Source organism: Buteo buteo, chromosome 12, assembly GCF_964188355.1.
Source record: "Buteo buteo chromosome 12, bButBut1.hap1.1, whole genome shotgun sequence".
Lineage (NCBI taxonomy): Eukaryota > Metazoa > Chordata > Aves > Accipitriformes > Accipitridae > Buteo > Buteo buteo.
Genome location: NC_134182.1, coordinates 3592066 through 3617283, shown reverse-complemented (window position 1 = coordinate 3617283; position 25218 = coordinate 3592066). Strand labels below are relative to the sequence as shown.

The 25218-nt window shown below is 42.3% G+C and overlaps 1 protein-coding gene across 7 annotated transcripts in view; it reads right to left on the bottom strand.

The window, feature by feature from the left end:
* The window catches only part of NRXN1 (neurexin 1), a 718668-nt gene that overhangs the window by 266618 nt on the left and 426832 nt on the right, over positions 1–25218 (bottom strand). For 4 of the 7 annotated variants that reach the window (XM_075042427.1, XM_075042428.1, XM_075042430.1 and 1 more), the window contains exon 1: positions 13005–13251. The exons of the other annotated variants lie outside the window; for them this stretch is intronic. In XM_075042427.1, the coding sequence (XP_074898528.1) occupies positions 13005–13251 (247 nt within the window). Of the gene's footprint in view, positions 1–13004; positions 13252–25218 lie in introns of those variants that run through there. 7 annotated transcript variants of the gene reach the window in all.

The following is a 25218-nucleotide window of genomic DNA, read 5'->3' as shown; positions in this document are numbered from 1 at the left end:
CTGACTGCAAAAGAAAACACAGAGACGGCGCGACGGTGGTTTAGAATTAAGATAGAATGGCTGAACATGGCAATACATCCTGACTTCTTTAAAAGGGTTATCTATAAACATTAGATGTACACCAGTAAATTTTAACTACTGTACCTTCATCGCGCATATTTAACTCCTTGACAATTATGCAACATAGCCCAGAACATTTGGATTGATGTCTCTGCTGAAATCGAAGACAAGAAACATTTTATATATTGCTAAGTGACTGTCCAAGAATATTTAATGGGTTCCGATGAAGATGTAACAAAGGTATATCTAGATAATGGAAGAAGCTATCCTCCAGCTGTGTTTATTAGGAAATACATCACTATTAAATCTTAATCCATTCTAAAAGAAAATAAGCAAAAGAGGTATAACTGTAGCAAGAAGAATAGCCTTATTATGAGAAGATCTAAGAATACCTTTATTTCAAAATTGGATTAGAGGTATGACAGACTGTGCCACATAGCAAAAAAGGTCTGTGCCATTAATCAAGGAATCTAAAATTTGATAAAATGTGTGTGTATGCAGAAGGATCGTTTCATAAACACATTTAAGTGAATGTGATGTAATAAATTGAGCCTATGGACATGTGCTGAATAAATATTTATGATAGCAGTAAAATGTGTCTGTGGTATTTATTATTTCAGAGTTTTCTCCATGACAGGTAATGATTTTTTTCCTTTCTAATTATGATTCAGTGCTACATCTTTATTTTTAGTTTTTCTACTGCATATATGCACCAAACATATACTGTATGAAAAAATAACATTTTAAAAATGCCATAACAAAATCAAAAACTTCAGCCGCACTGCAAATCTGGAGTCCGAGGGAACATGTTTCCACATCGGAGAATACAAATTGTCCTAGTACCTCAAAAAGCTACTAAAAGTTCTCATTAACATTAAGTCTCTATTAGGTAAGAGTAATGCTCCCTGATTTCTGCTATCAGTGAAGAAAACTATAAAGATGCTAAAGAAACAAAAGGACACTGATTCAAATTTTATGCCTAATAAACCTTGCTCTGAGGGACTAAACAGACTTCACTGATGCAGAGATTTTGTAGTGGACAAATTCCACCCAGACCACTTTTAGGCATATTGTTAGTGTGCACTCATCCATTGGACTCACAGTAAAATCTGGACTTTCAGGGACAATCTTCAACCCCATCCTCTGGCAAATCTTATTTGCAGCCCCTCCTCTCTACAGAGATCCCTCATGCCAATGCAATATGAAAGAGGATTTCAGTACATGAGGAACAGCTTATTAATTTTACACAGCTCTTGAGCTATTTTGAAACCTACCCTGGAGAGTACTGTCAGCAGTAGCGAGTGATTATTTCCTCAGCTTTCTTGTCTTTTTCTATTCAATCCATCTGCTTAACACAATGGGCTCGCAATCTCCGACTGAAATTTCTAGACACTACCATCGTACAAACAAATATTAAAAATTATAACATCCGCTAAGATAAGAAATAAAAGACACACGACATGATGTACTACTCAAAAAAGCCCCTTGAAATTATGGAAGAAAGTTAATGCTGACCTTCCCTCTGTGACTGTTGACTCTTCACATCTATTGGCATTACACATGGTAAATCATACAGACTCACTGCAAACTAAAAAGCCTTGTCCCAGTCATTCTCACAAATAATGGCCTGTGAAATCATTCTGATGAACTGCTAATTATCCTAACAGTCCTACAGTAACATATGAAAGCAACTAATCCTTTCAAACAGAGCTAGATGTGTCTTCACTGAACTAAATCCTCACCCCATTCATTCTCTTCTGGAATAGAGAGAAAATACCTTGCGTACTGATGCCAACATTAAAACATCCAGAGCAATTACATGGAGAGGGAATATTTAAATGGCAAACAGTATCTGTAAAACAAAATGACATGATGTGAAGCCACCAGTTCAAATCTAGACTCAATGCATTATGACTGCCCTTCTCACTTAATAGCCATCAGATACCATGAGCAACTGGAATTACAAGACAAGCAGAGAACAATATTTAAGGGAACTGCCCCCCATATGGCCCCAAAAATGTAAGCACTGACAGGGAGTTTGGAAAGATTTGACTTGTACCAAAAGACAGGCAAGTCTCATCTGTGAAGGCATGAGAGCTCTAAGCTTCGTGTACTGGCATGCACAAAGATCAGTATTTTATGCCTTTTCTACATCTAAATAATTACAATAGCTCTATAAAAATCAAACCAAATAACTGAGAAAATACTCCCTGTTAAAAAAAAAAAATCACAGATTTTCACAGGGAGAAAATATATCTGTTTTTCTTTTTCTTGAACAAAGGTATGCTCTGCCTGCTCGACCCATTTTCCTTTTCTTCTTCCCCTCCCCCATTTCTTTGCAGCACCCTTTCCCTTTTTTTTCACAAATCAGTTCTATTAATCCCATGGTATGACCTACACACCAAAGGAAGGAAAAATGGTATTTGTTCAGTAACTAGCACATTGTTTTAATGGTCCTGGGTCTTAGTATTAGCGCCATACAATAGGATGAAACAGATAGACAGAACTCAGCGAGTCTGTTTAATTCCTTTTCCCATTTCAGGCTGCTGTGTGACTTATGGTTAGATGCTTGACACATTTAGATAGGTAAAGCTGAAGTAAGTGGATGGCTGAAACTCCTGAAATAAACTGGATGGCTATTCATTAACAGGCACAAGCAAAGGCTGAACAGAATAATCCTTAACCTCTGGTGCGCTTAGTTTTTTTGTTTGACGCACAGCTGTGGGAAAAGCACTACCCAATAAATTGCTTATGGAGGGATGACTGAGGCACGGCATACGCTAAACCAGCATGGAATCTGCTTTAAGCTATGCCAATTGACAACAGAGTGTTACACGCTCTGGCCATGCCCCAGATACGTCTCATATCACGGGCAAGTGCACAAGAGACACAGAGGGAAATTTCAGATGGCCAATCTGACCGTTGCATGATTTCTTTGAATCATTCAAGAGGGAACGCAAATGAGAAGCTGATTTACCGTGCCTCAGCTCCAATCCGTGAAACGGGAATAACCATTCCAGACAAGCCTACTGCCAAGATATGCTGTAGCACAGGAGATATACCAGCATGTCTGCAGAACAAGGGTTAATGTGCCTATGCCACTTTTCCACATGACAGTTAGAAACAGGGGGTTTTAGCAATGTTAAACTGATTTATACTAAGTACCATTTAGCAGTAATGACTGCTTCTTTTCTCTCCCTGATTTTCCTTTTTGCCAAACTATACTTTGGCAATTAACTGACCCCTACAGAAGACAAAAGAACTACCACATACTATAAGCATATGGAAATTTACTCCTAGATTACATACAATTCTTTTTTTAGTTTTTCTTCCAATTCAGATAATTACATTTGGAAAAGGAAAGAAAGAGGTGAGTGATTATCAAATAGCCAGCAGTGACCAAGTTAATGACTTGAAACAAAAAGAAAACATTCACAAAATCCTGACATATTTATTTACTCACACCACACTTGCTATGACCAACTTAGGATGAGCCTTTCACACATCTCCACCAGTGACCTTGTACTGAAACAGTGACATTTGTACCTAGTCCAAGTGCCAGCAAAAGCCATATGAGACCCACAGATTGTACTGAAACTCACCTTCCCAAAGTCTAAGGCATAAGCTCCCCGACGGGCAAATTCTATCCCACAAGTACAATGAATAGATAGGATCTGAGGAGTCTTCAGTTGAGTCACTTGCAATTTATATCAGCATTAATAACTGCCATATCTAAAGTAACTGCCTCTATAGATATCTAGCAGATGTATCACGGGTTTTTTCCCCATTTATTATTTACCTTTGCTGACCTCCGGCTCTTTGAAACTAAGCTCCTGCACACTTACGTAGAAATTGCATTTTCATTTAGGTAATCGTACAAGTCATGAAATCACTGCCAGCTACAAACTGAAATTTAAGTGTCCGAGTTAGATACTTACTGGCCACTGTCCTTCTTAACAGACCAACAACTCCTCTTATCTGCATGCTTAACTACAGTTTTGCAATGTCTTGCACAGTAAGATATTCAAGCATCTCACTTTAAGATGTTTGGTTTTGCTGTGGTTTCTGCAAAATAATGTTGTTACTATTCTTTCTTCACCAGCTTCTCCCTCTAAATGCTGTACAGTGGATTTTACTATAGTCATGTCAGACAACAGCTAAAGCTGTCAAATTGTCCAGAGTGATGAAAAGAAAGCTTTAAGAGCTAGCGTGAGAAGATTTCTACAAAAGTTAAAAATTATGATTACAAAAATTTTTCTGGCTTCACTCTTAGTGAATGACTGGTTTTCTACTAGAAGTCAGCACAGTCGAAATGAGCATTTGACCCACATACCCTCATACATAACACATTCTAGCCAACAATTTCTAAGAAAACCATGTTGCATGTTTCTCAACCACAGTACTTGAAAAATAAAGTCTTCTAATTGACAGGGCATAAAGTGAGCAGTCACACTCTTGCAACTTAAGTACAATCTCCAAGCAGTAAAGAATTGCTTGGAAAAACTTCCAAGCAATAAATTAGGGTAGACTTCTCCCCCACCTTCCCTTGCCTATATAATGTTTTATTTCCCCTCACTTGATGTAACAGCTGATTCTAGAAAGATGGACATTCACAGCATTTCTATGTGTTTTAGAATAACCAGCAGCGGTATTTGAGAGCTGCTCTGAATGCTGGGGTCGGGGTGCACGCCCCAGGTGGATTTAAAATCCACAGCAAGGCAAACTGCAAACACAAACCAGCCCGAGAAGAGCATGGGTGGAAGGATGGGGCTTGGACAGGAGCCACGGCATGTTCTGACCAACTGGGACACCAGAATTTTAGGACGCATCCATTTAGACACAGCCAAAGGGGCTAATCTCACATCTGTTGTTTTGTCACAACTCCTAAACCCCTCTCTCTGGGCACTGAATATCCAAACCCAAAATAACAGCATGACTCAATTCATGCTCGTATGTTTTCCATAAATATGGCAATTCATTATTTTCGCTGAAAGCTCCCTCATAATTCTTGTCTTGTGAAATAAAGTGAACGCTAACTGAATCAAACCTATTTTAAAAATACACGTTTGCATTATTATTTGCAATATTTCACTCACAGCTTAAAAAGCATTGTTTAGGTGGAGGGGGGCCACATCAGAAGCACCGCGTGCGTGAACGACATCCTATCTGCCAGAGGCACGATGGATCAGGTCATGCAGTGGAAATTTTGCGCTTGACCTCAATAAGAGCAAACCAGGCCCAGGCCAATGATCAGAAACCGCATCTTCTTTAGCCCTCAGTTCCTTCCCATCTCCCCATCTTCACTGGTCGGTGAGGAGGAGCCAAGCCCATGGCCAGTTCTCCCCATCTCCTTTCCACCTACTTCCCAGTGCTCTAGAGCTGCTGTCACCGAGAAAGCCAGCCAACTCCAGGGATTCAACAATGCAAACGTGGATTAAGATTACATCCGACTCCTCTTCAAGGTAGCGAAAGTTTCTCAGAGTTTTTTGAAGTTTCTCCAAGTCTAGTCGTTCTCTGCTGTTCTTTATTTTACAATTGCAGATGAGCTGAATTGATGAAGTAAATTAGAGAAGCCCTAACTCAGTTGCAGATATGCAGGGATAGAAGAACATATTTGGAAAGCAGTCAACTTGTTTTAGAAGCATGTTGGCATTTCTTTGCAGATACAGCTGCGGTAAAAGAGAGCTAAAGAAAGAGTTAACACTTCTGTCATTTCTGAGTAGGTGTCTGAGCGCATCCCCCGCTAAGGCCCCAGAACAGCAGAATGATCTGAGCAAATCTTTTACCGCTGTGTCTCTCCATGCTTGAGCAGCAAGCTCTTCAGGAAACACCTATCTGTGTATTTAAAAGGAAGACTTGTCATTGTGCTGTTTACTGTTCAAATCAGTGGAACAAAAAAAAACCGGATAATGCACATTCCTCACCCCTTCAGGTATAACCCACCTTAGCTTCAACCTTGCCTTGCCTTCTGAGATTGGGGATCACAGATACCACATATCTATCGGATGTGTACATTTTTCTTATCAACCAAGCCCCAAAAATGGTAAAGCTTTTTGGTTCTTATCCTACCTACAGTGTGCGAGCCAGTCACACCCTTAACCTGGGCTATTTTGATGGATTTGGCCAGTTTAGTGCTTCCAGAAATTCAGAACCAATTGCTACGGTTTTCTACGGTGAATCAGTAATCGCAGGCCAGAGGTGGTGACTGCTCCCAAGCATGGCATCCTCCCCACCACCTTGTCCCAGCTCTATGGAGCGACATCCAGCAGCACTACTTCTTCTCCCCTCCTCCTTTCCCACTTTATTCCACTGGCTCATTATTTTCTGTCAACTAAGGGAGAAGGGAATAATTACTTATATTGTTCTGACCAATTACTGAATATCATCGCTGAATATTTTTTTACATTTTCAACTCTTAGAGAAATGCTCTCTTTTTCAACTTAAACCTATGGACCTTTTTCTCATTATGAGGAAACGTCTGTGATATGGATGTGTGCATGCACATGCTTGCGCAAAAATGTATATAAAGTTATGAGAAAGAGGGGGGAAAAATTACTTCCAGACATCCACGTTGCTGTTCGGAAAGAAAAAAATGTCTAAGTGATGGTAAGTACATGGCCTCTTTTCTTTATGTTTGTCACTTTTAACTTTATAGAACAGCGTTGTTATTTATAATACACTTTCTTTCATCAAATCAGACTGTTCCATTCTACTTATAATCACAGCTACATTCACAAGTCAACTTATTATCACAGCAAGATCTATCAGCTCTGCCTACACTGTATTTACAAACTAGAAAGGAAGTTGTTAGCTTAGAAAAATTTGCTACAGATACTGTGGCAGACCTGAGGACATCAAACTTAATAACAGAGAGATAAATTAACTGATACTAGGGAAAGACAAGGGAGAGGTCAGTAATGTCATCTTGATTACTCAGAAAGGTTAAGAACTATTGCAAGCTTTGACCAAGGAGAAGACAAAAGATTAACTTCGGTGAACTACACTACGTGATCCGTTGAAAATACAATAATCAAGCATATCATCCCATGGTTAACCATGGTAATGGCCATGTATGTGAGAAAGCTGAGAAAATATTCCGGCTGTAGAATTGGTCGTGCTTACTCACACTGGGCATAGCAGTTGTGCATCAGAGTTTTGCCTACAGAGTTCTCCCCTGGACTGAAATGAAGAGACAGAGCGAAATTTCCCTTAAAGCCAAGTCAACTTCTTCTTGCTATCAGAAAAAATCCATCTTTGAAAATTAGAAACAGCAGGAAGTACACTGTATTGAACGCTAAATTAATTTCTTCTGATAATTTATTTCAAACAGTATTTGATTAAAAGACAATAAAACATGCTTTTAAATCTAGAAAAACATGGTTACTGCAGGCTGAGGCAAAAGTGGTATTGCTGATAAGTGACAAGAGTGTTGTTATTTATTTCGCTCTTGTAAAGGCACCCCAGTCAATCAATAGCTGTGCATGTGCTAAGGCAGTAGGGCTTGTATAAAGATGCTTATCAGAAATCCATGAGCAACATTCCACTTTTGATTACAGTGCTCCAGACTGTCCACAATACTGCTGAAGACTGTATGCCTCTTTGACAAGCCATATTGACAGAAATAATAATATAGAAACCACACTTCCTAATATGCATATCTAACTGCACAGCCAATTAACCACTATGCTGACTGAAATTGCTTTGTTATTCATTTTATTCCAACTGATGTTAATACTTTGGCAGCTGATGGGGATAATAACTGATGGAGCATATTGGAAATTTTGAAAGGGGATATAAAATTTATATAATTTAAAGATGTGGAGAAAGGTGCTTTACAGTCTTAAAACATGGAAATGCCTCAGTTATGTGTAAGAAGTACTCAGAGCAGGAGAACTAGTAAGTATTTGAAAATCTGTGAATGAAAAGGAAATATAAAAAGAGAAGATTGTGGTATACTAACAGGTTTGAAAAAACATTAAAAAGATCTCTCTCTAAAAAAAGGCAGTTATAACACAAAGATGAGACTTTTTCACTTCTACCTCTAATATCACATTGAGTAACAATGCTTGAACATCTGGAAACATTTACATTTGATGTTTTAATCAAAATATAACCCTTTTCTGCAACATAATAAGCACATTCTAACTGAAAAATGCTATCTTATTTACCCTAGCCCCTAAAAATATTTGGTTTATTATCATAAGATGCAGAAATAGCAATTCCAGCATATTAAAAAAAAAAGTAAAAGGCCACCAAATTATTCTTACTTACACTAGTAAGTCTTTCCTTGCAGTTTTCTTACAAAGGTAAAACACTATCTATACATCGTATGCACATCTTTCAAAGTTGTTTTGGTCCTATTTTTCACGATGCTGGTGTAAAGGATTTCACTGCAGTGTTGCAATCCTGGTCCTGCTATTCTTGCTTAGCAAAAGCTCCTGGGGAGTTCAACAGGCATCTTCACTGAACAAGGGCTGCCTGATCCAGCCTGCTTGCTCCAGCAACGGTGAGCTAGCGATTCTGCTACAGAAGTCTCGCTAAATGGATGTAACGCACGTGAATCCAGTGCACGTGAACTTCAGCAACAATGGCGAAGCAGAGACTGGAAGAAGCTGGCCTAGCTCAGAAGTGGGAGATCAGTATGCACGTCCCCGCTGCCGCGTCACGTTCTGGATAGAAAAGACTGGAGGAGGGAACGTGCCGTGGTTACACGCCATCCCGGTGCTCAGTCTCAGCTCTCGCCTCCAAAACATGTCAACCTTTCTCCCTCAAAGCCCTCGTTTTCCACAAACTCTTCTTCAACTTTGCTGTCGAAGCACTCCTTCACCAGCTCTGCTCAACCTCTTAAATCTCTCTCTACTGTTCCACCACAAAGGTCCCTAGCGCTTCCCCACCCCAAACTACCACCTCATTAATAATAACTGCCCCCGGTACCCCAGTCCCTCGTACTTCAGACTGCCTCCGCTCCTCCTAAACTATTAGCCCGTGTCTTGGTCAGAAGTCCCATCGAGTGAAATCCCTTCTGGCACCATGCTAACCCAGGTCCTTAAATGCACAACCCCTACACACGCTGCTCAGCTCTTTCCGTTCTCCCTGTGAGCACGTCAAACCAATTCCCTCCCCATTTTTGCCTTTTCTTTCCAAGCACATGCACATAGCAATATGCAGATTTCATTAGTCACCTCCTGGCTCCTACTCTGGCAGATTTAAAAAACCCAGAATCAACTTAGATTCATCAGAAAACAGCCTGAACAAGATCCTGAGAGCACAGAAAGAAGAAATGGCCAGAAGAAATGGACACACCATACTTGTCATTTGGTAAGTGAATGAGGAATTGGGGGGCAATAAAAGGCCCAAGAGGTGTTGGCAGGTGTTTTCCTTATATTGGGGTTTTTTTTTTAGGAAGGGGTGAATGAGGATGGTCACAGCCATCCATATGGCTACACTTTTAACTTTTTACTTATTCAGCATGCGATTTTCACTTTACACATGATCCATCATGTTCCTGGTTTCTTAGAGAAACTGGCTTTCTTCATTTAAAGTTACTGAGAAAGTTGCAATCTCTTTCCTTTTATGCGGGCTTTGCCATGGACAGTCCATGTTTTTGTAATCTAGAGGCACTGCAGTATGAGCTACTCTATCTACTCCCAAAAAAGATTGCATGTTAGATACAGCTATAACAAAAGCAATAGCCTTGTTCTTAAGTGGAGCAAGGAGATATGAACATAAATCATCAAATAACCCACGTGCTGCAGAGACCACTGGCAAGCGCTGAGCAGCCTAGGACTTGCAATTGCGAACGTTAGTCTCTCTCTTAATTCTCTGTACTTCTCTTTACAGTGCTGATGTCATGATCCAGAGAATTATTTTCTTATTCCTTCGTGCGGTTCAACTTTCAAATCTTTCACCTTCCCGAGTTTAATGAGGGTCAGAAAGCAAAGCCGAAAAATCATTTGGTCGAGCTTGAAAGATGTTTAATTTTTACTTTTAGCATATTGAAAAACTGTGTGCTGAACTACTTTTTGTTTAATAGGGTGAGCTAATTACTCGGTCGGAATTCTGTTTATGTCTCTGTAAGGCACAATACTGTCCACTAAAACCACATGAGATCACACTACTAAGCAAAATCCTAGCAAAATTACCTGACGAGAGTCTTAGCAGCAAGACTGTGGTTTGGTTTTTCAAAAGAAGTGGAAAAAATCCAACCATGCTGGGCTTTTGGCTTTGCTTATACTATTAGCTGGAATTGGGTTGGCTCAAGGAAAACTGAAAGAATAAAAAAAATCAAGCATTTGCCGAGACGATGGGGGTGGCAGGGCTAGCCAGTGCCAGGGGTAGAGGAGGAGGGTGTGGATGTCTGGGGACTGTGGTGACATTTATTGACTGCCCGGGCAAAGCGATCGTTTCTCCTTCTTTTGACACTTCTGATTCAAAATATTAGAGCGCGATGCTTTCATCGGGGATCGACTAATTGACCTACCCTAAAAGCTCTTTTCGACTTTTAACAGGTACGATGCTACAAAAAGCTGACAAAGTAACAAAAAAGCAGATATGAGGTCACCACAAAGACTGCGACGTTTAGGTACAATCGTATTAGACCAGAACAGAGTAACTGCAAAAGTGAATGGAGCTTATGCCGAAGGAGACAAGCCTGAGAATCAAATTCTCACTCTCACAGAGGCTGGGGATGCCGGGGAAGGGCACTTTGACGGCGGGGTAAGGAATAAGCATCCCCCCCAACCCCTCGCCCAGTTCCCTCTGGCTGATGGGCTCCACAGGAGCTGTGTCCAACCCTGCTCAGCCAGAAAGAGAAATGCTTCTGTCGGGCTTAGAGAAGCAAATGGGAGCACCTCTCTGAAGAATTAATGATGAAAGGAATTAGATGTTTTAAAATGCCGTCAGATAGTAGAATTTCGGGTAAACACAGAAAACCAAAGACGTTTAGAGTTACTGAGTAAACATGCTGAAATGCCTTCTTATGACATATAACATCCTTCATTTTGTGAAATCAGCTACTTAACTTCTGGAGAGGCTCCTGGGCTTCCCTATGAAGTCCTTAAGTGGCAGCTCCACCACTTCATTTTTCATTTTCTTTAACAAGACTTGTTTCTCCCGAGAAAGCTGCCTTTTTACACCATCACCCTTTGATTGGGTCCAAGGTAATGTTTTTAAAAACTGGCAAAAGGCGTGACTTTAAAATGCATTCTAAGGAATTGTAGCTGGTACCTCTACAATCACGTTTCTGCTCCCCTCCTTCTTTCAGCCTTCCCTCAAATCAATAGCAAGCCCCTAAATGATATTCCCATATAGGCAGAAATTGAAAGAATAATAAGCATATACATATATGTGCACACGCATACATCTTCAGTTTTCCCCTTTAAGAACATACAGTACAGAACATGCAGCATTCTCAATCTTGCACTGCCTCAGTGCACTACAGAGGAGAGTGGTGGCCTGAATTTCTCAGTCTTTTTTTTTTTTTTGGGGGGGGGGGGGGGGATTAGACCAGACATGTAACTTTTTTAAAAAAAAATAACAAAATGCTTAAGAAAAGCCATTTCTGTGCACTTTGCCTTTTCTAGCAGTTGAGTATTAAAGGGTATTTAGCACACAGTGGGAATTTTCAGGTAAACAATACTATTGTCTCCACTAAGGCTAGCATTGTTAATCACTGAAAAAAAATCTAATAAATCCTAACTACCTCGTGCCTTCAACTAGGTCATCTTGCACAGAGAGGCAAAGGTTAAGTACAAGATCTGTTTTTCACTTTGCAAAGCTTGTAAATGGTATGGCATGATCGTGCAAATGAAGCAAGGCAAGATGAGCAAATGAAGAAGAATGAAGCTGTATAATCTAATCAGAAGCCAACAAGGGTTTTTCTTTATCTTTTTTTCCTCCCTCGGAGACAAAGGGAGGCTTTAAATCCTTTTAAAGCTGGTGTTTCGCTTTCTTTTACAGCTTTTGGTAAGGCTGAACATATGCATGTCTATTTTGCATGTGTTTATGTACAGGTTCACGCAAGTATGCATGCGAAAAGAGAGAGAAAAACTGTAACGGGGCCGCTTAAAGGGCACTGAAGCAGCTTCCCGTCACTTCAGAAACTAAGTGCCGGAGCACTGTAATTCTTAAGCAAAACCTATTTACACCTGAAAAGAATTTTCTCTCCGTCCCTTTTCCCGGCCGCTACGGTGGGCATTCCTTCTTTCCCCTTTCTCAGCGTCCAAAGGCTCTCTTGTTCCCCGGTCCCCCGCCTAATTAGCTGCCCTTTGCTTTAGTTCATCGACTTTCCACCAAGGTAATGAATTGGAAGGAGCGTGATCATCACCAGCAATTTAAGGAACCCACGGGCTCCCCCCCCAAACATACACACCCCCCTCCCCGGTTTTCCCTCGGCTCCCAGCCCTGCTGCTCACCGGGGCGCAGGACCCCAGACCCCCACTGGGGGGGTGTCCCCGGGGCTGGGGCAGGGAGGGGGACCGGGGGGGGGGGGAACGACACACACGAACACCCGGGGTTCTCCCACCCGGGGTTCTCCCACCCGGGGACCGCGGCGATGGAGGAGCCTCCGGGCTGGGCTTTTCCAGCCGGCTGCGGCGGGTTGGGGAGGAGGACGGGAGGGTGAGGAAGAGGAGGATGGGGGGGGGGGTGAGGAAGAGCAGGGAGGGGGGTGCGGACGAGCAGAGGGGAGGTACGGGGATGCTCGTCGTCCCCCAGCCGGGACGACCCCGCAGCCCGCCTCGACGGGGCTCCCGGCGGGACCGGCCCCCCGCAGCCTTCCTCCCTCCTCTTCCTCACCACCACCCCCCCGGGTCCGGGTGGAGGGGGGGCCCGGCAGCCCACGCCTGACCTCTGCGGGCCGGCACGGTCCGGTCCGGCGCGTCGCCCACCCACCCACACCCACACCCCCCCCGTGCCATGTACCGAGCCGGTCTTCCAAAACCCACCGTGTCCGCCTCGCAAAGAAGCCGGTGACCTGTAGATAGCGATAGGCACTGAATGATGTTTGCTGCTGCTGCCGTGGAAATGGTGAACGTGGTGAGAACCCAAACTGGAGGCCCCCCACGCCACCCCGAGGAGGCCGCTGAGAGTGAGCGGGACTATCCAGAGCAGGGCCAAGCGGCCCCCGGTGCCGGTGCCGCCGCCGCCGCCGGTGGGTCCCGGCTCCGGGCTGGCCCGGAGGAACCCCCCCATCCTCCCGGGGCAAGGGCGGGCGGCCTCGGGAGGAGCAGCGGCCCCGGCGAAGGAGGCAAACTTTGGGCAGAGGGGCACGCACAAGGCGCCGGTGGGAGCTCAGCGCACCAGGCGAGCCATCTCTTGCCTTCGGGAAAGCTGCCGAGGATCCTTTTCTCCGGGTCTTCTTCTACCCAAAACAATCCGAGACATAGTCAGAGGCGGAGAAATCCGGGCGGTACGGAGCCTCGGCAAAGAGGTGGAAGAGGGGAGAAGCCCCGCGCTGGAACAAGCGCTAGTTTCAGCTTTTCCCGGGGCTGCCGCTCATTAACAATAATACTCCACAGTTGCGAGGGCTACGCGAGTGCCGAGCGTTCCCCCATCCTCAGTAATCCACGGTGGAGCCAATCCTGCCACCTCGCCGCTAAGCAAGAAAAAAGGGGATGCCGCTCCATCAGCCGGCGCTGGGAAAGCGGAGAAGAAAAAGCAAACTGGTGCTCTTCCCCTCCATTCAGCTCCGAACTGGGGAGCCCTCGCCGAGCGAGCTCTCTCCCGGCGCTCACGCACACGCTCGTCCACGCACCCACCCGCACCACGCCGCCAGACAATAACGGGGCTGCTCCGGCAATCTCAACGGGCTATTGGCAGTAATACCCGAGGATGTTTTCAGGGAGAAGAGTGCACCCTTATGAAAGAAGCTGGGAAGGGAGGGGAAGGGGGGGGGGGGGGGGGGATAAAAAAAAAAAAAAAAATAAAATAACCACGCTCGCAAAGAGCAGGGCTATGCAAATCTGCAGTCTGCAAACAGCAAATCGCTGAAGCTTGGATGCAATGCAGAGGACGAGCCTATGTTAAAGAGGGAGGCTGAGTTCAGCTCCCACACAGCCGCCCTGCCTCTTCCCCCTCCGCTGCTTTTCGGGAGCCGCGCACCGGCGGAACGCGGGCGCGGAGCATCCCCGCGCACCCCGCGCTTCCCACGCCCCCCGTCCGCGGCACGGCGGGAGCCTTTCCGCCTCCTCCCCTAGAGTTCGGATGGAGCAGGGGCTTGAAAACCCACTTTCGTCTGAAAAAAAAAAAAAAAAAAGAACCACGCCGGGGTCTTTTAATTGGCCTAAACTTCGCCCATCAGATGTTTCCCCTCTGTTCGAGCATCGGCTCTGATGAACCGGTAATTACACACACAGCGCCTAACAAAGAGTTACCGGTTTGAGGGGTTTTTGGTGTTTTTTTTCTTTGTGTTTTTTGGTGGGGTTTTTTCCCGGCACTATTCAACTACCGCACCTCGGCCACCCACCGCAGACGTGGCCGCAAACTGGGCTGAAAAATCGTTTCTGGGCTGAAAAATCGTTTCTAGGCTGAGCCCCCCCCCCCCCCAGGTGTGCGGGGTCCCACCGCGCCTCTCGCCCCGAAAACAGCGGGAAGAGCTACTCTACCCCCCACCCCGGAGCCGAAAGGGAGGAGATGCCACGTTGAAAAACGAAGATTTGCATCCAAAGGGACAACATTCCGGGTCTTAACCCCCCCCCCCCCCACCCGCAGCCAGCGGCGGGCGGCGCAGCCCCTGCAGTACCGCACCTGGGCACAGCAGGGGGGGTGAGCCGCCCGCTGCCGGCTCTCCTCTCCTCTCCCTCCTCTTCCTCCTTCCCTCCCTTTCTACCTCCCTCCCTCCCCAGTTTCCAGCCTGCCGTAGATCTTGTGCCATGCCTTCAGCAGCATGAGCTCATGGGTGCGGGGTGCGGATGCGTGAAAGGGAGAAGGCGAGCAGTGGGTGTGAGAATGCTTTTTTTTTTCTCCTCCCCCCCCCCTTTCGCGTTCATTTAAACGAAAACCACCGCAATTTGCTGAGGCGCTTTCTAATTCGTGCGGACGCGGAGGGAAGGCACAACCCTTACTCAGCTGCGGAGGTTTTGGGGAAAAAAAAGGCATTTCGCCCCCGGCTCCGCTCAGCCCGGGGCGGATTGCCCCCCCCCCCCCCCCAGCGAGAAGAAACACCCTTCATCGTGGTGTTGCACGACGGAGAAATGACCCTGACCCCCCCTCCGAGCAGGGCTGAGGAAGGGGACCCCCTACCCTGGGGGCGATGAGTTTTATTCCCCCCCCCCCCGCAACCGCACCGCAACCTCCCCGCGTCCTCAAAGTTTTACAAAGACCCCGAGGTAAACTGTAAACAGGACTTGGGGGGGGAACCCAACACACACACACCCCCCCAAGGGCCCAAGCCCTTTCTGTGCTTCATGGGTGGCAGGGCAGGCTGTGTCTCAGGGGGGGAAAGCGGTTCTTTGGGGTGGGGGGGTCTCCTCTACCACCTACCCCCCCCCCCCAGCTCGTCCCAGGGAAAGGCAACTTGGAAGGAAATCAGTGACTTTTCCAACCTGTCTCAAGAAGCCTTAGTGTAAAAGAAGTAAGAAGCCCCAATTTTCCAAACTATCAGCTTGCAACTGCCATGCACTGTCACCTCTTAAAAAATAAAGTACAAGAAATTCTCTAAGTTGCGGTGTTAAGGGAAAAGGAAAGAAATCTTAAAGAAACGTCAGCCTGGATTCGCCGACTCTCCTAAAATTAAAGCCCCTGATGTGTACTTCCTATTCATGCAAGTAATATGTGTTGGAAATTTAATCCATAAATACCACTAGGTTTTCTATCAATCTGACTCAGGAAACAAAATATTTCAGTCAGTCACTGGAACCAGTTTTTCAGTAAACTGTTCACACATTGCTGCCGTTTTAGAAACACGCAGTAGTTAACTGACTGTTCTTAATGATTCTAGACATCCTACAGACGAGCAACTTAAAATTGTTATCACTTCTCTGAAATAGGAAGCCGGTATTGCCAACCATGTAACGATACAGTTGGCAAGGCGGTTGTTCAGATACAATTTCAGTTGGCAAGTCCTGTCTAGACTAACTTCTGCTCGGCTGTTTTAAGGCCTCCATCAAGAGTTGTATTGTGCTACCTTTTAGTGGGAATTTCCCCGTTGGCATCCGGGAAAGCATGGCTGGCTCCCCGTTGCAGCGTACCCATTAGGTGTAACCGTGCAACGGAGGCTTTCCGCAGATCCCTTCCAGCCCAAGCATAGTTTATTCAACTTTGGTTGAAGATACACCTTGGTGTGGATTCAGCAGGACTTTGTGTAAGCGTTCTCCTCTGTGTTGTCAGGTACGTACGTAGCTTGAGCACCTTAATCTAAAGCCTTACTCCATCTGCCATCTACTGTGTCAGGGAGGCCTAAAGTGCTTAAATACCAAGGACAAATGAATAAAATGTTTAGGTACTTCAAAGGTACTTCATTTAATGTTTTAGTGAAGATAAAAAGGGTGTTTAAGTGCTCGGCATTATTAAATGTGTACTATTTATGCAGCGCACACACATAACTGCCACTAAAGTTTCTAGTTTAAATCTGTGTTTGGAGACTACTTAGAGAAGTTTTTTTATCAGATAGATTATAATGGGTCATTTTTAGGTGTTACATTATGACGTTAAATGCTACTTAGGGACTGTTAAATTAATGGATTATTTTGCTGCTGCATATCCAAACGAAGAGTTGAGGACACAAAGGCCAATCTCCACAAAGCTATTTAGGTGTCTAACTCTTATTTAAGTACCCGGTTAAAATGTGAAGGGGGTTACTGATGCCTAAGCAAGCATCTCTTTCTGGACCTGGCAATGTGCTCAGCACCTGGTATGTACTAGCTCTAATTTTAATAACATATGACATTTTCCTGGCTCTGCACTCTGAACCACAAACAAGAGGGGGACTATCCGAATTTCAGGGAGGAGAAAGGTGATCTAATGCAGTGCACGGCTGAGAAGTGAAGTAATTTGCAGAAAATATCATTAAAAGATTGAAAAGAGAAAGAATAACAGGAAGGTGAAGAAGGAAGCATCTATGAAAGCAAGTGAAAGGCAGATGGGGACAGGAAGGAAAAGAAGGAAATTCAAGGAAATAAAATCCTCTCTTGCGCAGTTTTTTGTGATAACAGCAAGCACTTCTTCCCAATTTGAAGAAAATCTTGGTAGTTAGGTACTTCTAGTCTTTCCATCTTTTCTTTTAAAGGAGGTTGTAGTGAGGTGAGGGTCGGTCTCTTCTATCAAGTAACTAGTAATAGGACGAGAGGAAATGGCCTCAAGTTGCGCCAGGGGAGGTTTAGATTGGGTATTAGGAGAAGGTTCTTCACCAAAAGGGTTGTCAAGCATTGGAACGAGCTGCTCAGGCAAGTGGTGGAGTCACCATCCCTGGAGGTATTTAAAAGATAGGTAGATGTGGCGCTTAGGGACATGGTTTAGTGGTGGACTTGGCAGTGCTAGGTTTATGGTTGGACTTGATGATCTTAAAGGTCTTTTCTCACCTAAACGATTCTATGATTCTGTTTAAAAAGCTTAATTGGGTGTCTTAGCACTCAGAGTTAAGCTTTTTAATGAAAAGTAAAAGTTAAAAGCATCTGCAAGTAGAAAACCGATGGTAAGCAGCATTTCTTATTTAAAATACTTGCTTTCTTACCTCCTGCTGACATAAGAGTATGAATCTTTGTTAGTTGAGGACTAGCTGAAGTTGAAATGATCTGGGTTTAATCCCCAAGGGCACAGAATCACGTATTCCAACACAATCAACATTGTGGCATCAGTCTCTGAAGGTTCTCTCAAAGAAGGAAGAAGTGGTACAAAAGAAGGCAGTAAACAAGTTTGTGTAAACAAATAAATGTCCCATTGCAGGCAGAGCAAATAAAGTGCGAAAATAAACTGGGGTGTTGACAAGGTAGTTTTTAGGATTTCAGAAACCTAGCCCAGTGAAGTTAATTTAATGGCTTTTTAACCCCATTTAACACTTACCCTGTGCAGGTCACATTGGTAGTAAATGTAACTTTTAATCAAGTTACTTCCACCAAGTAAACTCTGTTAATACCAGTAGGTTCCTACGTTTGTGAGCAAGAATATCCTTAACTGTAAAAACACATCTTTCCCTGGCTGCTTCTAATGCCATTATCCTATAAACACCAAATGCTCCTAAAAAAGATTTATACAAACAAAGTACTTCCATGACTATAAGTTACATTACTTCCTCGGATAAAATCAGATACTCCTTGCTGCTACGACCATATCTCTCTACACCCCGATTCTTGTCAATACAGTTGTATCAGTTAAGACAAACAACTTCGGCGACACCAGCAAAAGTTAAAAGCAGACCGTGCCTTAGGCTAGCAGAAGTTGTCAAACTCAGGGCTCCTTTAGGTTAAGTGCTGCCTTATGCAACCAGACTTCTCTGGCCACCTCTGTTCTCCAGAAATCCTGCACTTAATGTTGCAACATCCACTCTTAAACTCCCGAAGCTCAAGTGCTGTTCAGCAAACTCAGGAAAAAAAACCTCCACAAATATCTATCTGTATTACAGGGAATCTTATTCAATGGACACTTTAACACACTTCCTATGTTCTTCTATTATAGCTTTTCTCCACTACTGGGTACGGAATTTCACTTCATTTGAAAACCTGTGGACCTTTTGTGATTACAATTAAGCAGGCCAGAATTTATGTTTATCCTTCCTACAGACAGTGGCTTAGAGAAGAAAACATTCAAACTAATGTTTCCACTTACCACCATAAACTCTGATGAATTTAAGGACCTATACACAGGATCTCCCCGTACTAAAAATGTCTGATTTTCAGACACTTCAATGTCTGATAACACTGAGGGTGTTAATTTTCCTTGTTTAAACAGCAGAGAATGTTTCTTTCAAAAGCCAATGAATTGCAAGGTACTGAACCAAGGCCTGTCATCCGTGTATAACTGTGGCCAGTTTGTGTCCTAACCCTACAGAGCTTAGGGCAGAAACCCTTTACTTTAGAAAGGAAGCCAATAAACTTTATCGTGTGAACTAACTGGAGACTTGGAAGGTAAAAAATATTAGTCTAGGAGAGATGGATGGAGTATTTGTGCAGTCATAAAATACACAGAAATTCCAAATTTTTGTGATCACGTAAAAAAAAAGGGGAGTTTACAATGGAAATACTTAGGCTGCTTTCTCTGTAGTGCAGCTATTCTCTCTGTATGTATAGTTCAAATAAATCCCGGTACAGTTAATAAGTCTTTCTGTCTATAAATCTGTCCATCCAAATAGGCTTAAATCTTCATAATAAATGTTTCTTGACTCTGCGTATGTAAAGACAGAAATAATCTCTTTCTCTCTATTCCTTGCTGTCAAAAGCAAGCTGATTTTTATTTTGTTTCATTTTATTGAAACCATGCACATAAGCCAGATCCCTTCAATTTAGAACAGAAGGAGCTGGTAGGAGAACATTTTCCAATGGGGAGTTTTGACTTGGAAAGAAAGCTCCCTCTTGGTCTGAAATAGCCCCGGTTGGTCCATCAGTTGTCAGGGCACTTTGCCAAGTCCATCTACCGTTACTTGCATTTAGCCCTGGTTTGACCTGCCTTGAGGAGGACGGCTTATACTCCACTGGGGGTTGTCTTTTGCTGGCTACCAGTGCTGCAATGCCACTTAACTTCATATTTTCTTTTTCTTTTTTTTGTCTAACTTCGCACAAAGAGTGGTAACACTTTGGGTAGGTTCCCCATTTCATTCCAATATAAAACCATAGGAATTAAGGCCAAATTTACATGTATATACATGGAGATATTTAAGAAATTTGTAGTCTTGTATCAAGCAGGGCAGGCTGTACTCATGTTCTCTCTGGACTGCTGCATGAGCAGTTAATTCTACGGGCAATTAGATTGCTGCAGAACCTGCAAAAGTCTCTCTGATTTCTACGAGTGCTGCTGCACGAATTGGCACTGCATTGCCGCAGAAAAGAGAGATCCCCGACTACAGCTTCAATGCTAACTAATTTGAACTCCTCAGCAAACACTCCAGCTAGGGACAAAAAAAAAAAAAAAAACACAAAAAAAAACAAAAAAAAACCACAACACAAAAATAGGTTGCAAATTAGTCATCAAGAAGTTTGATGAGATCAGTGACAGATGCCAATAACAGAACCCAGCGTTGTGCTCTTTTGCATCCAGTACAAGCATACAAAGTACATGCAAAGCCTCTTTGTTTATAAAGGCCTCCAGAAATAGGAAAAGTGTGTGTATTGTGTTGTTTGCAGCTCTTGTTATTGTTTACCATACATAGATTACCTGAAACATTAAATGCCACGTCAAGGCCAAGCCCACACTAGACTCAAAGTGCAACAGCCCTAAAATGGGGAAATTGAGTTTAAAGACCTTGCAAGGCAAAGTTGATTGCCCTTTTTTTTTTTTTTTTTTTTCTTAGTGGGAAGGCCACTGGTAGCCTGGAGAGCCCTAAATGATGTCTGTGGAGTGCCTAAATTAGTAATAGTCAAGACTGCATTTTTAAGCAGGTTTTCCTGATAGGATTTCTAAGATATCACCCATCACGATTCACGATCGGTCACCCCCTCCCTTCCTGGCCTTGGTGGAGAAGAGGATGTACAGCGGAGTTCTACCTCCTGCCTTCCCTGAACTCATTAGTCCTGTAACAATATTGTCAAAGAAAGGGGTAAGGTACAGCCTGCTACCATTCTGTCCACTCTTCTACATCAATATATTGCTTCAGACTCCAGACAGCAGTAGTGTGACAAGCTGACTGTAGAAATAACTACATTTCAAAAGCAGACTTGTAAGAAGACGGCATTAACTTTTGGCATTCATAACTTTAAAATGTCCCAATACTTATGTAGCTTTAAGCTGCTTTCGTTTTTTTCCCCCCCAGAAAAAGTGTCACCATTGTGCAGAAACTGTATTTGTTTGTAGTGCCAAGCAAATTTTTCTATAGCTGAGTTATGAACCTCTGAACATACAGGTTTAAAATGGAAATGCTGACATAATCTTAAATGTAGTGGCACAAATACTGCCACTACAATAATCCTTGTAATCTAATATATTAGCCCTAGGGGGATGGAGACTCAATTGCTGGTCTCAGACAGCCTTTCTGAGGCTCAATTCAAATTGCATAATTATTCTACATCCTTCAAGTTCTTTAAAATACATTTCAAATGCAGTATTGTACATTCCAAAATATTTGTTCTTCAGAGATTGATTTTGCTTTTTTTTTCCCCCTTTAAAGAGATATATGACCTCAGAGGCATGTGAAAAATCATTAATCAAGTTTATACTGTGTAACACTCTTTTGTGTGTGAAAGACTTACTTTTTTCCAGATTTCCTCAGTTATGTTGCCAAGGTGATTCCCCTAGAGAGCCATGTGTTTATCTTGACAGGTGTTAGTGAGATCTGCGGAGTCTCAGTGGAATTGTTACTGGTTGCTTTGAGGTACAGTCGAAAACATTAAGTCTGCAAACTAATGAACTTACCTTATTACCTTCTAAATAAAATAAACCACAGAGTAAGTTGGATTAATCTACTAATGCCTTTCTAATGAGTCTTTTATTGGGCATATGGTGTGGTCTTGCTATTTTCCTCACATAGCTAGCACCAGCAAAAACTCAAAATAAAACCTACACGTATCTCTTCTGTTACACACCAGTATCAAAAACTCGCTATCACAATTATTTTCAGATTGCTATTTTGCTAGCGTAACCTTTGATTATGATTTGCAAGACTAAATGGATTGAAAAAAATAAAAAGCAGTTAGATTCAAAAAAGAATCAGGAGTCACCACTGATAGGAGAAGAGAAAAATACAACTTCTGCTGCTGTTGCTAGGGGAAAAATATAAAACACTGCTGCTAACTTATAATTACTTTAAAATGTATTCTGTGACCTGTCCTGACAATGTCAGGGAATCATTAACTAAATATTGTAACTTCTGAAGTTAAATAATCATTCCTTAGTTACAGTCCATTAGGGTTTTCCAGCCCTGAGCTGTAACATGCTACATTTTTGTAATGCGTATTAGAAGCAATAAAACAATAGGAGCTTTTAACAAAAAAGAATGAGTTTTAAGCAACGTGAAACAAGATACCATCATTTTCAGCCAGCTATGCCTTTTGCTTTCAATTGTATTTTCTTTCTCTCTGCGTATGTACAAGATCAGAACACAAGAAAAAACACTCCTTAGCAATATTCATCTTCTGGGAACACGCTGCTGAATTTAGGTATAAACCCATAATGGCATCTCAAAGAATAGCAATATCTCATATACTTCAGCTTTGATACACTATTTCAAATCCTTAATTTCCCTTTTTTCAGTTTCCCACATAAAGTTTTGCTTTACTTCCATATTTGCAAATGCCCATTTGAGACAAAAAGATCTTTTTCATAGCCAAGCTCTCCCCTCCCTTTATTTACTTCAACAACAAATTAGCAGCCAAGTTTTTGTAGAGGATAAGAAAATGGATACAGTGAAAACAGAGCGAGAACATAGTTTTTCTTTCCTTCAGCACCAGCAGCCAGAAACAGTATGAAAGCAATGGATCATGAAGAAAAGCAATTTCCTACTTCAGGGATTAAGCAATGCCCTCTTTTGTAATGTTAAATGAAAGTTCTAGTTATTTTTTTTTTCAAGTAATACTGGGGTTTTTTCCCAATTTAAATAAATAACCACTAGAGAAGCTCCAGTAGAGTGCCAAACACATCACTTCCTAGCCAATCAATAACACTGATAAAACCCTTTATGTTGTTCTTCTTTGAGCAGGCCTATTGATAGGACAAGAAAAATTAAGCTACTACAGAAGCCAAAGATAATTAACTTAACAGGGGAGAATATCTGGTGATATATGCGTTCTGTTCTTTTTCTGAAGGACAAATATAGGGGATTCCCATACAGAAAATATACAGACTTTTGCTGAAGCATTCAAATAAAAACAGCTACCTACATTTTACTGTCACAGTACAGGTCTCTCATCCAGTGACACTGTAAAATTAACTACTTCGGTGATGATACATGGCTAGGCTATCAGGTGATGTACCATACCCTCATCTAAAACGTTATCCTACACTTCCCTTTGGTACTATGGAAAAGATGGGCAAGTTCTGTATCTGCCTCCGTCACAGCTTTTCAAGTGCAATCTCGGGCAAATCACTACAAACCATTAGTCTCTTAATAGCTAATTGACAAGCTAGGTCAATGTTATCAGTCACAAGGATAAAGATTATTTGCATGAGTAAGGCTTAGTAGAATTACACCCTTCACTCCAGTGCTGAATGGTTTCAAAGGCTTTCATCTTCAAGCCCTATTAAACAGTGCATCGCAGGATTAAGTCTTCTTCTACACCTACAAGTTTGTAACTATAAAGCCCTAACAAGAACATCCAGTGCGGCCTTAAAGCCGATACCGTGTTTAAAGCACTTTGAGATCGCTTCATGATAAATGCCTGCCGAGGTTTATATTAATTATGGATGCGTGGGCTTTCCTCAGTTTTAATACAGAGATAAATGGGAATCCTGTAAATATGTGATCAAGTTGGCTTAATGGGACAACTCGTATGGGATAGCATTATCGCTGTAAAGAGACTTTGTTGGACAGAGCTCTTTCTCCTTAGCATATATGCAAATAATAGCTGCAACTATCAAGAGATTGGAAACAGAAAATAATTTAATTCATACCTGTGTTTGGGTTTTTAATGAATTACATAAAAACTTTTCCTAGCTAAGACAAGGCACCTGCTATATAATTAAAATGAAGAGTCACAACCAACTTATCTTTTAAAACCAGGTTGTAACAGGAAAGAAAATGCAAGACTTCTCAGCTGCAACTTCATGGCTCTATCAAAACTTGCCTAATTTTACCTATTTATTCCAGTGCATAATAAAAGATGTACTCAGAGAAAAAATATATGATGCATACATATTTTTAAAGGCTTAGAAAGCTAGCAGTTTTCTTTTAACACCCTTGGATCTAATTTTGTTTCTAACAAGTAAAATGAGAAGAATGAGGCCCTAAAAAGGATAATGGTCTGAAACTTGCTCTTTGAATCTTTACAAATGCTAAAACTATCATAAATTTCAATCGAAAATATGGGCGCGCTGCTGGCCATCTTTGCTTATACAGTTCAGCATTACTGCCCCGAAAAGCTTAGGGTTTTTGTTAGGAAGTTTTCAAAACCCACCATATTGAACCACTAGCCTATAATAGCTCTTCCACATTTAACAGGATGTCAGTTCCTGGAGCTGTTTTTCCTTTGATGCACAGAAAGTACTGCCAGTAATTTTAATCAGAATTATGCCACGCACTGGAGGAAGACAATCACATAATATGAATTATCACGGTTTTTCCATATCCTTGCCTCTCGCAGAACAGTTGTTTTGTTAGTGGAGTTGGTACTGCATATGCTACTGCTTTGTGGCTGCTTTGTTTAAAAGAAGCTTAGTACTGGTGTAGTCCTTCTCATCCAGATATATCAAAGAGCTATATAAAGCAGCAAAAGCAGTGGAGCCAAGAAAAAACTTGCAGTGAAACTTTTTTTTTCTTTTGGTAACATGAAAAAGTCCCAAATTATTTGTACTGAAAAATAAAGGGAACGCATCATGAAAATTAAATAATCTCATTTTTAAAAATGATTTCATTTTAAAAATGATGTTCCCTTTCATCATTTTTTGTGGTCTTGGTTTAAAAAAATTAAATGCCTTTTCTTTGTAACTATTTTTCTCTCACAAATCTTCTCTCAAATACTTTCTTTACAGAACTGCCTCTGAACCTACAAGTAGTTAATTCCTATAGCTCAAACCAGGGCACTTTACTCAATAAAACTCCTACTCTAAGTAATGCCCTGAAAGTCTTCACCTTGTTTTCACTCAGTTCCTACTCACAGAATGCAAAAGTGCTGAAGGAAGATTAAATATTATGATATAAACTTACAATACTTGGTACTAAGAACCTCAGCTGCCACTTACTTTGCTCCTGTAAGCTAGCTTTAATGAACATATAATTGTTCTACTCTAAATATTAATCCCTGTTGCCAGATTTAAACTTACAATATTAGTGATAAAGCTCAGTGTGAGATACGGGCACACCACCTGCGTCAGGTCGAGTGGCAGGAGATAAACAGTCAGTGTCATGCACCGAACAGGGATACA